Raw genomic sequence first — 15,778 nt, 5'->3', positions numbered from 1 at the left:
AAGTTACAATTTTATGAAAAAAAAAAACACTATATTGCAAACTAAAAAATTAAAACTGTTTCCAGTTTTTAATAATAAAAATAGCTTAGCTTTAATATATCTTAATAGTATTATAATGTTGAGAGATGAGTAGCTGTGTGTAGTGCATAATCTGTGAATTCATAACTGTCATAATATCAAAACAAAACTACTTATCTGTTCTGAAATTATATTTTTTAGCCGTAGGAGTTTTATAAATATATTATAGATTATGGTTCAATATATGTTAAAAATACAGAAATTTAATCATATTTATCATTCAATAAAATTGCGACGTGTAAAATCATTTTTGGACAGATTAAATATACATACGAAAGGTGTTTGACGATGAAATTTCAGAACGCACGGCAAGTGCAACAGCGAAGTACCTATACCGCGCACCTAGTCGGTCGGCGAAAAATCAAAAAGTCCTCCATATTTGTTTGTGCGATATTTCGCTAGTGTTTAAAATTTATAATAAGAGTGTGAATAAAATTCAACACTGTGGCTAAGGTGACGCCGTTCCCGAGTATGACTTATTCCGGAAGGAATAAATTTGAGGTGAGCAATCGATCCTTACGACAGCACTTTGTTTGTGTTTTCATATGATATGATCAAAAACAGCTGACATCGTATGTACAGACGCAGCGAATCCTTTGTTCTCTAGTGCGTTTTAAATTTCATCTATTAACCATTAATCGCACGTTCAGAACTGATTACCAAATATATTTAGATCGCCGTGTTAAACAAGTGAGATCTATTTTTGAACATTATTATTTCATTACAATTGTTATTTTATGCGCTAATCAATTAGTTTTCGTTTTAAAATAACCGCATTAATCAATTAAGTCTAATTGATATTTTGTCGTAAGTGTAATGACCTAAGTTCAATAAACTCCGTAACGTTTAGATACCGTTATGTAGGCGAAATGCTAAAATTATTTCGTTATCTTAACCCTATTGTTGAAATAATTCCCATGCACTTAAAAAAAGGATTAATTATCTCTTTTAATAAATAAACAGACATATAGAATTACTATAAGTGGTCATTACTGTTATTAATTATCAATAATTACTTTAGCTTTTGATAGTTTATGATATATCATATGTAAACAATCAGTGTTTATTCTCATGTTATAATATGTCAACATCATATTTGAGCTCCAAAAACACTATTAAAATTAAGATATTAGAGTTACTTATCGAGATCTCAGATGGGTGAATATATTTATTTAGATAGGATTATTAAACACAACATACTAAAACACAGAAAGAGACTATTTGTCTTGCACTTTATTACTGCTATATTAATCTGCATTTAAATTACTTAGTACATATTTTGCATAGAACATCAATGTAAGCCAAAGATGATGTACTTTCATGTCCTTAATATGCTTGCTCAGTTGTAAAGAAAAACAGCGAGGAAATCTGCACGTGTTGATTTTATTCTGCCACACATGTCCACTAAGTTGCCTTGACTAGCATGGTTTATTTTGTTGCAAACAAACTTCTCAAGAAACTTGTTTCCATGAGTAGGGTAGTAATGTGTTATTGCTTTACATATTTTTGTGGTTGTCTCCGACTGGTTGCCTCTTTTAATAGAGGTATCTGCCCGTATGCCATTCCCTATACTTATAAATCAGAACAAAACTGCTTTCAAGGAGTTTTCAATTTTTTTTACTTAATTGTATTTCATGTAGGATTTATGAATTAATTAGATCACTTAAATGTTTTTGTAAGATGCTATTTGTATTAAGTATTTTATGTTTGTAAAATATATTTATCTTCTTTGTATTTAAGGCTCCTTTCTCAGAATACCTGGTGCTCTATAATAATTTATAATAATAAAGGAACACATTAAAATTTATCATTAACAAAGTATCAACCATTCTTGTCTCTAATGTTGTCTTAGATTTTCGCGATTATTACACATTGAAATAAAACTAGTTTTTTAACGGATTTAATCGCGTATATTAATTATTTTAACATCCCTGACCCTGTCTGCCCGTGACCATGAACACTGCAAAGTGCTCGAAACGTCGGGATGTTAAAATAATTAATATACGCGATTAAATCCGTTAAAAACTAGTTTTATTTCAATGTGTAATAATCGCGAAAATCTAAGACAACATTATCATTTCTCATGTTTACACAATGATTGTCGCCGATACTATTAAGAAACTATTGTGAATCTACACAACACTGTTTGTAAGCATATTGTGACGCAATTGCAGTTGATCCTTTATTCATTGAAACCATTCCGAAAGTAGTTCAGAGCCCCAATATAATAAATAGTCCGGACTGTTTTTTTAGTGGGTTAAATAGTTACGGTGTCTATAATGCTATCAGGGTAGCGTAATGCGCCGTTTGCTATTACTATAAAATAAATACAAATATGCTAATCGAACAGTGATATATCAGTTTGTAATCTGACCTTTTTCAACTGCGTGTTCTGCGACGCTGAGTGTTTTTGTTTAGTATGATAAATAAGGATTCAATGAAGTGAATGAATACTGAATTTTATAAAATCTTTATCAGTTATAGCTTTATAATTCGCTCGCTTACAATAAGTAAGATAAACAACGATTATTGTTTGTTCGAAACTAAAAAATATATTTGTAATTGTGTGATGTCATATAATGCGTTGCTTACGTCGTTACAGTTCAATTTTTTCTTATCTATTTAAAAAAGTAATTGATTATCGGCAACAAACAATAGAATATCATAAATACCTTTAACGTAATAGGAAGATCATTTACGTATACTAAAAATAAAAGAGGACCTAATATAGATCCTTGTGGAACACAAGGACCACGTGACCACGAACACTGCAAAGTGCTCGAAACGTCGGGATGTTAAAATAATTAATATACGCGATTAAATCCGTTAAAAACTAGTTTTATTTCAATGAGAAATGATCAAAGGCAATCCCGGCGAAAGGTATACGTTTTATTCGTTGAATCTCACAGATGTTTTTAACTTTGCATATTAATAGATTTTTATATTGCTTTAAAAACAGGTAATAAACGAATACGCAAATATTATATTACTTTGTAAAATTATGTGTATTCTTTTATGCGCGGCTTTTATCGTTTTATTGCGGTGTACGATATATGTATAAGAGATACAGCAATTTCCAGTCTTAGTTTAATATCACGACGATCAGCTTAAGAAATGTTGCTATTTCTGTTACAGATTGCTCGATTTTCGAGCGATGACGAAAACCACATAAACAAAAAGCTGCCGAAGGAATTACTGCTGAGGATACTCTCGTATTTGGACGTCGTTTCGCTTTGTAGGTGCGCTCAGGTGAGTGGACATAAACGGAGAACCAGACTACAGCTCACTAACAGAGAAACTTATTCTAGATTAATGCAACAGAGGTCGTTTGAACAACGTGAAGCTACAAGACTATTAGACTAGTATCTTGTCATGCTAAGTGTGTGACTAAGTTTTATGTATTGAACTCATCATCACTAATGGAAGTTTTAGATGTTTTCTCACTTCACACACAAAAATAACTCGTTTTGCTTAAGGACGGAACAATTGTCCATGATATCCACTTCTGTGGACGAAGTTGGAAGATTTTAATCTATTCTTATTCTAAAGATTAATAACATTACGTTAATGAGAATAATGTTTAATTGCTGCCAGTCTCCATATAAATGTTATATGGTAATATATTTTATTAAAGGTGTCAAAACTATGGAACATTCTCGCACTGGACGGCTCCAACTGGCAGAGGATAGACTTGTTCGACTTTCAAAGGGATGTCGAGGTATTTCGTTCTATTTAGTTTATTAAAACTAAATTTGTAAAATCATTCAATTTATTTTTAAATACTGAAACATTATTTATTTATTTATTGTCGAAGTAAAAACAACAATCCTCAGAAAAGTGTCAATTGTCGGCTTAGCTAGCTATGTGAAAATCTCTGATTCGATCTTGTATCCTGGGGTCATTCTAGTTCCCAACACTAGTAGCTAGCTTATAAGGCTACGGGTCCTATACAGTGGCGTAGCTATCGTAGGGTCAGGTGGTGCAGTGCACCAGGGCCCCTGAGGTCTGGGGGCCCTCTAACCTAAGCTATGAAAAGAGCTTTGAATAGAGATGAAGTATGGATTTAACGTACTAATGATATGTTCAACTCACTGTATCCTGTATCCCATTCTTAATACTATCTATAATTTTGAATGCCAATATACGTTAAAGAGGGGGTGAGGGCCCGATTTTTTTTTCTATGCACCGGGGCCCTTACCCACCTAGCTACGCCACTGGTCCTGTAGTACTGGGTTCAATGGTCGTGTTCACAGCAGCGGTAGTCAGTTATCGCCAGGTGACCCATTTGCCTATATTACATATTTTGTATCGTTCTTATGCCAGGGTCCGGTAATAGAGAACATCTCTCACCGCTGCGGCGGGTTCCTGCGCCAGCTGTCGCTGCGCGGCTGTGAGAGCATCGCCGACGGTTCCATCAAGACTCTTGCGCAGGTTCTGACATCTTGTAGTTATACACATTATAACAACAGTCAACCGCACGATCCAATTCGGTAAAATTTTAAATCTAAGCTAATATTATAAACACGAAAGTCACTCTTTCTGTTTGAAAGAGAAGGTGTAGGACACACTACTGGCCTTAGGCCTGCCACGTAGGAGTTTTCCACTTTACACAGGCAGACTCCCTCATGTTTAATACTTATGAAGGAAGGTCGCTAATCTCTGGATTTAATGTGTTTAATGACACTTTCAGTCGTGCCCGAACATCGAAGACCTAAACCTGAACAAGTGCAAGAAGCTGACGGACGTGTCGTGCCAGGCGCTCGGCCGGAAGTGCAGCAAGCTACAAAAGTACGCTGGTTCCGTTACATTGGTATTCGATGCGCTTTCTATTACAACACATCATATCACACCATTCCGTTATCCGTCAATATATACAGGCACCCCCCCCCCCATCTGCTCCCTTTGAAAATATCCTAGTCGAAAATATTGCTAATAGATAGGCCATTTCTGCTGCACATTTTTTAGCTTATTGCCTACTTATAGACCATTCCAATAATCTTTGACGTTGAATTAACATAATGATGATAACAAGATGATAAGATGTTGTTCTTGTGCCTATAGTTACATTGACGCACCTTTCCAACCGGAGCACAATTATTCCAAGTTAGTACTGCTTAGCGTTAGAGTTTGTGATGGGTGGGTGGTACCTATCTAGACGGACTTGAACAAACCCCTCCTACCAAGTGATAACACCACATATAGTATCGCAGTCAATATGAGTGTTATTTGCTTCCAGGATAAACCTCGACTCGTGTCCAAGTATCACTGACATATCGCTGAAGGCGCTGTCGGACGGCTGTCCGGTGAGTGACGTTATCTGTTATACTTTCGACCATAGATAGTGGTGTTCGAAGAAATATTGCCGTCAAAAGCATGTTTATAGAGCGGCTGGTAGCTTTACTTTTGACATGAGGGGCAGCCGTCAGAATGTAATTTTATTTACATAACAATTATTGACGTGAAGTCCTTAAATTATTATCATTATATTTGCTATGAAGTGATTATTCAATCTACATGAATTGTATATTTTGATATGAAAAATCTAATGGTAATAAATTTCGAATAAGAATAAATATGAACTCCGAGGAATTTTATTTGTTCATGAATAATATATCTTAATACTGCATTATTCCACTCAACAACTCAAAGATTCGATAGCAACTTAAACGACGTTAAAATATCTCCCTTTTCAAGATTCCATAATTATACCATAGATTATTCAACAGTATAACGCGCCTTATTTATAAATACTCTCAACACTTGGACAGTAATTTGCAATAAACATTCCAGCTCTTAACACACGTGAACGTGTCCTGGTGTCAATCGATCACCGAGAACGGAGTGGAGGCGCTCGCGAGGGGCTGCCCCAAGCTGAAGAGTTTTATATGTAGAGGTAAATATGATGACGTCACGTCGGTGTTCAGCCTCGATCCGGATCGGATCAAGCGAGCTGAAGACTGTAATAACATTGAGAGCGTTACGAATAGGTATTCTTATAAGCCTCCAGACTCCACTCTATGTGTTGAGGTCTAAGATGTTATGTCCCTTGCTTCAATAGGTACACTTACAACAAAATCAAAAGAACAAAGATAAGGTGTCGAGGTTCAAAATAAAGTTGGTTATGTAATTTAGTATAAGGAATTATGCACCGTTTACATCCCACTGTTGGGTAGTAAAGTTCTCTTTTAAGGTACTACTTAAAATCAAAATATACTTTATTCAAGTAGATTTTTACAAGCACTTTTGAATTGTCATTTTACAAACTATATTAACTGAAGCTGCATTCCAAACTGGTGGTACCAGTTTGGAATGCAGATTCTCCCCAGAAGAGCCAGCAAGAAACTTAGTAGTTACTCTGTTTTCACATTTAAAATACAAAGTTATGTTGTCCAAATACAATATATAATATATACTGCCTGGAAGACAACAAATATTAGCTTCGCGAATTTCTATCATCTATAGAATCCTGTATTGATTAATATGCTTTTTACAAATGATTTATGAATCAACAAAGTTAAAAATATTTGCGGAATTTTATTTTAGAAACGGATACCTTGCCCCAAGAAGGATTTATTGCCTTTTCGTCTTATCGTCTTAGCTTATCCTTACGTCTCGTGCTTATATATACTAGAAATAGAAGAGGACCTAAAATTGATCCCTGCGGAACACCCATTTTTAACGTTACTCCAGAAGACTTTATTCTATTAATGAAAAGGCCTACGTAGGCTTTCTCACAGTATTATCTTTAAATCTTCTGCTCGATATGAGTTATTGACACCTATTGTGCAAGTGGCATCTCAGTAAGTTTCGATTCGAACCCGTCCTTGGGTTCAGATCTGTCACTCGTTCTCTGTGTATCCAACGGGTCACCCCTGTTCTGTCGCTCTATGCCCGTTTCACCTTCGCAGGATGCAAAAACGTGAACGACAAGGCGGTGTCCTGCCTGGCGACGTACTGCCCGGACCTGGAGGTGCTCAACGTACAGGGCTGTGACGTGAGTGCCGCACACCTCGGTAGTCATTAGTTTTGTGTCACCTTCATCGGCCTGATTGGCTCCAACGTTCGCCAAGTCTCTCGAATCTCTTTTCACGAGTCGTTCGCAAGTCGCTCTAAAGCGTCGAACTGGCGCAGAGCCTGACGGACGAGTCGGTGAGCCGGCTGGGCGGCGCGCTGCGGCGGCTGTGCGTGTCGGGCTGCGCGCGCCTGTCGGACGCGGCGCTGGGCGCGCTGGCGGCGCGCTGCCCCGACCTCGTCACGCTGGAGCTGGCGCAGTGCGCGCAGCTCACCGACGCCGGCTTCCAGGCGCTCGCGCGGGTGCGTCGCGGGTGCTGGGAGGGGGATGGGAGGGGTGGAAGCGTTACGGGACGGGAATTGAACGTGCGGCCTCTCGTTGCAGAGTTGTAGGATGCTGGAGCGGATGGACCTGGAGGAGTGCGTGCTGATCACGGACGCGACGCTCGTCCACCTCGCGATGGGCTGTCCGCGACTCGAGAAACTGGTAACGACATGTATCTATTTCAAATTTTGGTCACATTTGGTGTTCAAATCGGTGAGCGAGACCTTTGAAGTGCGAGTCTGAGTTGCCGAGGTTATTGACGTGTTGAGGATGCAAGGGATTGTTAAAATGTCTCATGCCAATGTCTCCTGCGTTGTTTTATACTTGTATACGAATTTGTGTGTGTCAGACGCTGTCGCACTGCGAGCTGATCACGGACTACGGCATCAAGCAGCTGTCGCTGTCGCCCTGCGCCGCCGAGCACCTCTCCGTCCTCGGTGAGTGCAGTTGTCACTCGTGCCTGTGGTTGATGAAACATTTCTCACATCCGTTCATCCCGGACGTATGTTTGTAGCTTCTATTCGAACACTTTTATCGACATAGCTCACCCCACCCCCGTTCGAGTGCGCCACAAAAATGAAGACTGCCCAATTTTTAAGTTATATAGAAAACATATAAGTAACGGAGGGTCGCCCGCAGGTCTCGACAACTGTCCGCTGGTCACGGACGGCGCGCTCGAGCACCTGATCTCGTGCCACAACCTGCAGCTCATCGAGCTCTACGACTGCCAGATGGTCACCAGGAACGCCATCCGGAAACTCAGGGTGAGTACGTCGCGGCCCGTCCGCCGAGTCGCGAGCCTCGGCTAGAGAGACACTAGAGACGCTTTCGCCGCGGTCACGGGGCTCGGGCGCCCTGCCCGGCTCCGTGACCGCGCGTAACCCGCCGCCCCCCGCAGAGCCACCTGCCGCGCGTGCGCGTGCACGCGTACTTCGCGCCCGCCACGCCGCCCGCCGCCGCGCGCCCGCGCCCGCGCTACTGCCGCTGCTGCAACATCATCTGAGCGCCCCCCCCGCCCCCCGCCCCGCGCGGCGCCAGGCGGCGGCCCGACGCGATTTGCGATGCTTTAATATAGATACTAGTGAGGTCTGGGGCCGGAGACGATATCGTTCTGTCGACGGCTCCTCGATACTGTCCCGAACTGTTAGCCTCCTGTCACAGACCACTGACCACAGTCCTCACCTCGGGACCGATTCTTCTGGAAAGAATCCAGTCCGTTCTGTCATCTCCGTCTCTGCCGGGAGCCGCGAGGAACCCGTGTGGAGACGGGACTTAACGCAGAACTCATAAGTAGTTCTCGATTAAAAAATGAAATCAGTCTGATCGGTAGAGCGCCGTGTTGTTTGGATAGTATTGAAGATATTCAAGTGCTGTCGATATTACGATGTAAACAAAATATACAAGGTGAGTTATTTAATAATTCCTCGGGACGTAATCGTTTAGACGTTATGCTATTTATGCCTCCCGCGAAAGCGTCCCGTTATGTGAACAATGTTTTTTTTATTCTACAACACGACTAGCTGTTCTGTGCTCTCCACACGCGTTAGATGTGATTGCTAACCCTCCCCCGCGGGAGGTTGATGTTATATACTATATGATCTCTCTCAATCGATGGTCGATCATTTGACCATTGTTCTACCAAACTCTTCGGCTTCAGGCACATAGCAAGCCAAGAGAGGTTATATCATATTTATGCCCATTTTACACAGTAAAAATGTCGCGCGGAACAGCCCGTTTGCAGAAACATAAGCCCTCAATAACTGAATATAAAATATTGTTTACAAAATGTAACGATTTCGTCGGTCCGAGGTCTAAGTAGAATTATTAGACATAAGATTGTTCTAATAATATTAGCATTTTTTTTTAACAATAGTTATATGTCATTTACTAACTTAACTGTTAATTTTAACGAATTATGTTTTATGTTTTTTAAATAATTTAATTTTACACGTCGCTTTATACGTTTCGTTGAGGTGGTCATTATTTATTGAATGGTCAATTTTTATTTAAAAAGTGCATAAGTGCTATGCTCATAGTAACATATATAAATGTATATTAAGAGAATTATATATCAGCTAAAATATCCGTCTTATAAATATACATTACAAAATACAAAATTATTTTCTGAATTTCTTTTAACATATATGTATATACATTTAAGTTTTTGGGTTTTCTGAATCGTGATAGTATTTAAAGCCATACACTATACAGTGGCAAGTTGTCATGGAGCGTGTCGTGAGAAAGTACAACTCAAGTGGTACCACTCAACACTGGTGTCTTCATTTGTAAATTATACAAATGTCAATTGTTCGTTTGAGTATCATGTTGTCATGCTTGACCGCTTTTGATTAAAACTTTTTGCGTTTCAAAGTTTATGATCTGACTGAAAAATTAGTATGTAATTTTATGTAACTGTGATATAAAAGAGCTATGATGTTATGACCTCTGTAGCTTTAATTACACTGGCTCACTGGCTCTTCAAGTTGAAACAGGAATATATAGTGTTGATGATATGTGTCTACTTAAACAATGGGATGTCTACTTAAACAATTCATATGCTTAATTTCTATTGAGATTTAGGATGTGGCCCAGTATCTAGAAAATTAATGAATTATTCGGCCACTAAAAATCAATAGTCTTCATATATTGTTGTGTCTGAGGCATGAGTGAGTGCCAGTGTATGTACAACAAGAGAAGTAACTTTCCACTTCACGGGACCGTGTATGGAGTGCTGTATATTTCTTGTCATACCTTGCTGCTATTTGATTGCCTCTCTCATACCATAGAGTACAGTTTAACTGATTTTTGGTAGTTATTGTACCAACATACACATCGAAGTTGCATTTTGCAAGAACCAGCCCAGCAGTGGGTTATTTAAAAGCTGTTCCTTTTTTGCCGATCACAATCTCCATGGACTTGTCGCCGTATACTTATAAAACAGATAATAACTGAATATTTAATTGTCCAATAGAGAATACTTTAATTTATGAATAATGTATTTATAATTTGCAATTGGACAATAAGTGGGTGGGAGTGTGTGCGGGGGTGTTATTTGCTAAGAGCTCGTTGATTTGAAATGTTTTTTACACTAAGTACTTTATTTGTACTAAAAATGTGGTACATTATAAATAGATATATACAATACCAAAAATATATTGTTATATGTGATGTCTTAAAACTAAGTTATAACTTTAATTGGCAGTCAGTTGCTGACATTGGGATATATTTTTACAATAATGTATGTATTTTACATAATGTTTACAAGACTTGCATCGAATAAAGAATGCATATTTTTTATTTTGTTTATTTTATTTTTTCCCGCTTCTTTTTTTTCTGTTGAGTTATATTTTTTCTGTCTGGCGTGTTGTTACATAGAGCCTGATGTGGACTTTGATTCATTTGTAAATTGAGTGTGGATTACGGTGAAACAGGAATATATTAAGTATGTATGTATACATATATTTTTAATTATCTTCCATTTTATTTATTATTGTTCGGTTCTAATAAAAAGTATGAATAAGGTTATGACAGATTCCGAAATTAAATGTTTTAGATGAGGTAGCAGGTGCTGTTAACGTTGTCGGTAATCAACAATTCACCACTAACGACTTAGTAAGTTCTTAGAAATGCACTTTATGCGTCCGTGATAACTTTTGTAATTACGATTTACTAGCCTTGCATATCGATAATTAGGGAGCCACCAATAGTATCGATAGTATCGCTGTTGCTCACGAAGTGGCATAAGATACTGACGATACTATCGATTTATCCTATATCGATTTTATCGTCTTGTATTGTATAGTTTTCGAGGTCAAATATCGATATTCAAACTTACGAAGACTGCAACATTGATTTACGCGGGCTGCGCCGGCATTTAACAACTTTGACAGGTGACGCTTGTCAAATAGTGACAGTTTGACGCACGTCTAGAAACACAAAACATCTAACCAGCTGTCAAGTTAAACGTGAATTATAAAGTGAGAGTAAACGATTATTTAACCATTTGTTATCTCTTTCTATGTCGATTGGTGTTGTGTTGTAGACGTTCGTCTTCGCGGACTGCGCCTTTATCATTTTACGGACTGAATAGAACGGCACTGGGCCATATAATCGCTTTGTCTGACCAGAGAGTGGTATTTGTGAGGCTATTGCATGATCCAAGACTGGCTTTAGGGCCAGACGCTGCAGGTGATATTTATTTTTGTAGTACAATTCATACGAGCCGATTCCAAGGCAGTTTTCTGGGTCAACACAAATAAGTATTACTAAAAAGGTTATTATAAATATCAAGCCTTAAATGGCAATGTTTCAGTTATCACTTTAGTCAGACCACACCATCGACAAAATTATTTCAAAGTTGTTTTGACTAATTACACAGATTATTTTACTTTAATTTTATTTCTGAAAGTGCTGTCTGACTTTACATACAGTCAATCCTTTACGCAGACATTTTCTACGGTAGTATAGTGTGTCTCAGTAAAAGGAACAAAGAGTCACGTAACACGCTTACACAAATAGAATTAAATTAGTGAACGAATCTTTGCCATTATTGAACAATACGTTGAACAATGTTGCCAGTCTAAAGTATTTTCAGAAAGCGTTCAGATTGTAGCACTACATATATATTATTATTATACTTTTGAAAGAAGTAAGCCGAGATGCATTTTCGTTGCCTTCGTCCAGTTAATGTAAGTTACCACTTTGCGTGTTCATTGTTCACTAGAAACTATTTAACTAATTGTAATATTTATATACTCTGTAATAAACCAATACGATTGGTGTTTGTAATTAAATTAAATCACTGAAACTTTAACGTTAATGTACCATATGTATATAAAAACCGAACTCACATGTAAATAGGCTCTGACAGACAGACGGACAGACAAGAGTAATAAAAAGGGTTGTGTTTATGTTGAAACTTTGTACGATTCGTCAGTACTCGTGTGATATTTGTTTAAAATGATGTTTAAAGGCGCAAAGCGACCGGGTTTTAGCTAACATATATAAATCTATAATTAGATATATAATTTATTGAAAGTATATATAACAACCGTTAGTATCTAAATGTATGTTATACAATTTTGTTTTTGTTGTGCAGTTCTGCTGTCTCTACACATTACGCATCATTAGATGTGCTCTTGATATAAACAACAAATATGAGACTAAAATAAAATGTGCTCGGGTACGATCCCTCGCCGCAATGCACCACAATGTATTAATATCTCTATGAGATGGTGTTGCGGATACACCATGTGCACCCTACCGGTGACCACGGGTACAAATATATTGTATTTATAAATCGTATTATTATGATATTAATGAATCAAATACCACCCTGTCAATATTTAACATGCTTGATCTGACCTCAAGTAATTGAAGGAGCAGATATATTTTAAATATGTTTGCATGATGTAATGTATTCGTAAGTAAATATCCTTCGCTAGAAATTCTTTATAAATAAATACTGAAATTTGTGTATCTACCAATTGAGCAGCTTGCTCGAAAAAGCTTAGAGGATGTTTCCGAGCAGATAATACTTATGTTTATGGTCAGTTCAGACACGCACGGAAATGTCTACAATAATGTTTTTCCAATAGACCGTTCGGCATGTACAAAGACGAAGTGAAGATGATCAAAGTATTTTTGAAGTATAAAGTTTCAGTGATTTCCTTAAAAGAAATGTATGTACCCAATTATATAAGCCCACTCCCGGCGATCTAATACTTACTGTTAAGAGGCTGAAAGCCGATAGATGTCGCTAGTATGTAATTAAACATGATTTTAAAACGTAATTATAAATTATCACCCATATATTCTCATGTACGTGTATATATATAATGTATATGTATATAAAATTATTATGTAATTGTAACCGAAAAACGTTATATTAAAAAAAATAGACAAATATTTTCATGTGTGACGTACAGCATTAAAACCATTATTATACGTGAGACTTTGTTTTATTTATACTTAAACAATTAAATCTTCAAAAGTCCAGTATATTTATATTCTTGGAGCTCGAGACTCCATTCGGGATGTTTTTAATAGATTGGACTTACAGTTGCTTCAAAATATGGTTTCAATAATATAGATCTATTTGAAAACACCTCGTTCCGAGTCAATACATCCTTCCGGGGGTACAGTATTCGTTTCTATAATAAGATTCCACACTTATTTTTAACTTGGACTATTGAAAAAATTAAAGTTAAAAAAACATTGATAAGTAAGATATATTACTCAATACATGCTTATGTTGAAGAAAAGTAGCGTGGACTTAGTATTTGTTGATTTTGAGGCAGGATATTGATATTCGATTGCAATTTACTGACATACCCTGTAATTAAAATGCTGGAAAAGCGTAATAACTGAGTTTCTTGCTTCGGTTGTTCTCGGTGGAATCTACTCGAACCGGAACCGAGGATAGCTTTACATTTAATTTAACACTGACGACGACGATTCAAAAGTGCTTTTATGAGCCTACTTGAATAAAGAATAATTTGATTTGATTTGTAAGAAATATTAACCATTCCTCACACCGTCAATGCGAAGTATCTTAGGAACAGATATGACTCACAACAACTTAATTACAAGAACCAACAAAGTTAAAAGTAAATTTGGAACTTTGACCTGACAATTCTCCATCTTGTATTCGAAGAATCGTACGGCTTGCAAAACCTTCAAATTTATAAAAAAATAATTAATGTCTATAATTAAATATAATATTAATTGTTGTATAACTGTGGTCGCTGACGACCTTAGATGTTAAAAAGCAACCTAAAATAAATAAATAAATAAAAACAAACTGGCGAAGATTCATAGACTGATTAATCTTTAATAACTTAATAATTCATATTGATAAAACTACTTACATTTATTTTATAATAAAATGCGCAGTTTTTTAAGACCAATTCATTGTAATATGAGGAAAGTTACATTTAAAGCGCTTTTTCCAATTGCCTCTTCCAAGTTTCAGTAGTTTTTTAAGCTTGTGAGCGTGTACAATTACTATAGTCGGGCCAAATGATACAAAAGCTTCGTGATACTAATAAATTATTTATTTCGTAGATATTTTTTATGGGGTTTATTTTAAAATATATAGAAAATAAAATGCCATACGAATCATAATAAATTACTGAAATAATTATAATATATTGTATATACACACTGTTCATATCTCAATACTGGTCATATATTATAAATAAAAACTGAGGAAAATATTAAAATCGTAACCGTAAATTTCATTAATCGTAACCGTAAACCGAAAATATTAAAATCGTAACCGTAAATTTTACGGCGCTTACGATTTCTTTAGTAATTTTTTTATAAACTTTTGTCGTTAAAACTTGTAGTCCAAATGTTGTATGATAAGAAAATTCTATAAATAAATAAATTATCCTTTAGGTAAGTACAATGGTACTCTAATTATAAATGGCAACTAACCTATGAGCTCATAAATGAATAAAATAAAGACACTAGGGTTTTTTTAATTGAACCTGGTATTTAAAGTACCCAATGAATGCGAGGCACCTGGTTCTGAACAAATAATAATACAAAATATATTTAAATTGAAGACCTCCATTTTTGTAGTCGTTAAATTGTCATAAGAACATTATTTTTAAAAAGTTTAATATACTTTAAAATAAATAAGTACTTTAGATCAAAACGTCTTAGGCTTACGTAGCAAAAAGCTGTGTTATCAGCGATCAGCGCGGTATGAAAATTTACACGTTACATTTATCTGTCGGTAAGTAATTTTGAACAAAATCAAAGGCTTAAACTATATAATTGCAAGGCATTTGTTCGGTTAACGACGTATAGCTTGTACATCTAGCCTAAACTAAATATACTTTTTAACAAATAATTTGTCAAATATCAGTAACGTTCATTGAGGATTTTTATTAAACATTCTTTTCAAAAGGGACTAAACTTGTGTAAAGTATTTTTTGTTTGAGTAACTGATAAATATTTGGCTCACAGTCCCTTCCAAAAATGTCGTGAAAACGGCTAATCAGGCATAAGGGCTCTAGAGCATACTCGACTAAAGATTATTTTGAATTTTCCCATAATAATTCCAATTGTTAATTAATCCGTCCATTTCTTTTACTCTTTACTCGAATCTTTTTGGTAAAAAATATGAGGTAGTATTGTTTGCTAATGAGATTTCTATAAATTAAAATTAATTGAAAAACGACAATGATGGATTTGTGAACAATTTTCTTATGGGCTCTCATATTAAATATGGATCGGCAGTTAGACTCACGTCTTATGACTTATTTCATGTCACAACTGGTATCGTATCGATACACCCCGCCTAGTGTATCAATATCAACTAAATTATAATCATGTCGTCTCTATCATTGACTT

At 36.5% G+C, this 15,778-nt stretch overlaps 1 protein-coding gene across 1 annotated transcript; it reads left to right on the top strand.

Moving 5' to 3' along the window:
- Nucleotides 1–393: 393 nt before the first annotated feature.
- On the top strand, nucleotides 394–8,555 carry LOC125074230 (F-box/LRR-repeat protein 20). The gene is made up of 13 exons (XM_047685505.1): nucleotides 394–579; nucleotides 3,214–3,327; nucleotides 3,713–3,796; nucleotides 4,402–4,509; nucleotides 4,769–4,866; nucleotides 5,315–5,381; nucleotides 5,869–5,971; nucleotides 6,987–7,072; nucleotides 7,210–7,392; nucleotides 7,475–7,576; nucleotides 7,764–7,851; nucleotides 8,054–8,178; nucleotides 8,313–8,555. Exons 1-13 carry the CDS (start codon nucleotides 550–552, stop codon nucleotides 8,415–8,417), a joined length of 1,293 nt encoding a protein of 430 aa, XP_047541461.1. The 5' UTR covers nucleotides 394–549; the 3' UTR covers nucleotides 8,418–8,555.
- The last annotated feature ends 7,223 nt before the right edge of the window (nucleotides 8,556–15,778 follow it).

This window comes from Vanessa atalanta, chromosome 27 (genome assembly GCF_905147765.1).
Source record: "Vanessa atalanta chromosome 27, ilVanAtal1.2, whole genome shotgun sequence".
NCBI classification, from domain to species: Eukaryota; Metazoa; Arthropoda; class Insecta; order Lepidoptera; family Nymphalidae; genus Vanessa; species Vanessa atalanta.
This window is presented reverse-complemented; position numbering and strand designations above follow the sequence as displayed.

Bases quoted from the DNA above. Each gene is read 5' to 3' on its own strand.
- LOC125074230 (XM_047685505.1), top strand. From the start codon at position 550: ATGACTTATTCCGGAAGGAATAAATTTGAG. The intron at 580-3,213 runs GTGAGCAATCGA...TTTCTGTTACAG, and splicing joins CCGGAAGGAATAAATTTGAG to ATTGCTCGATTTTCGAGCGA. The intron at 7,852-8,053 runs GTGAGTGCAGTT...GGTCGCCCGCAG, and splicing joins CGAGCACCTCTCCGTCCTCG to GTCTCGACAACTGTCCGCTG.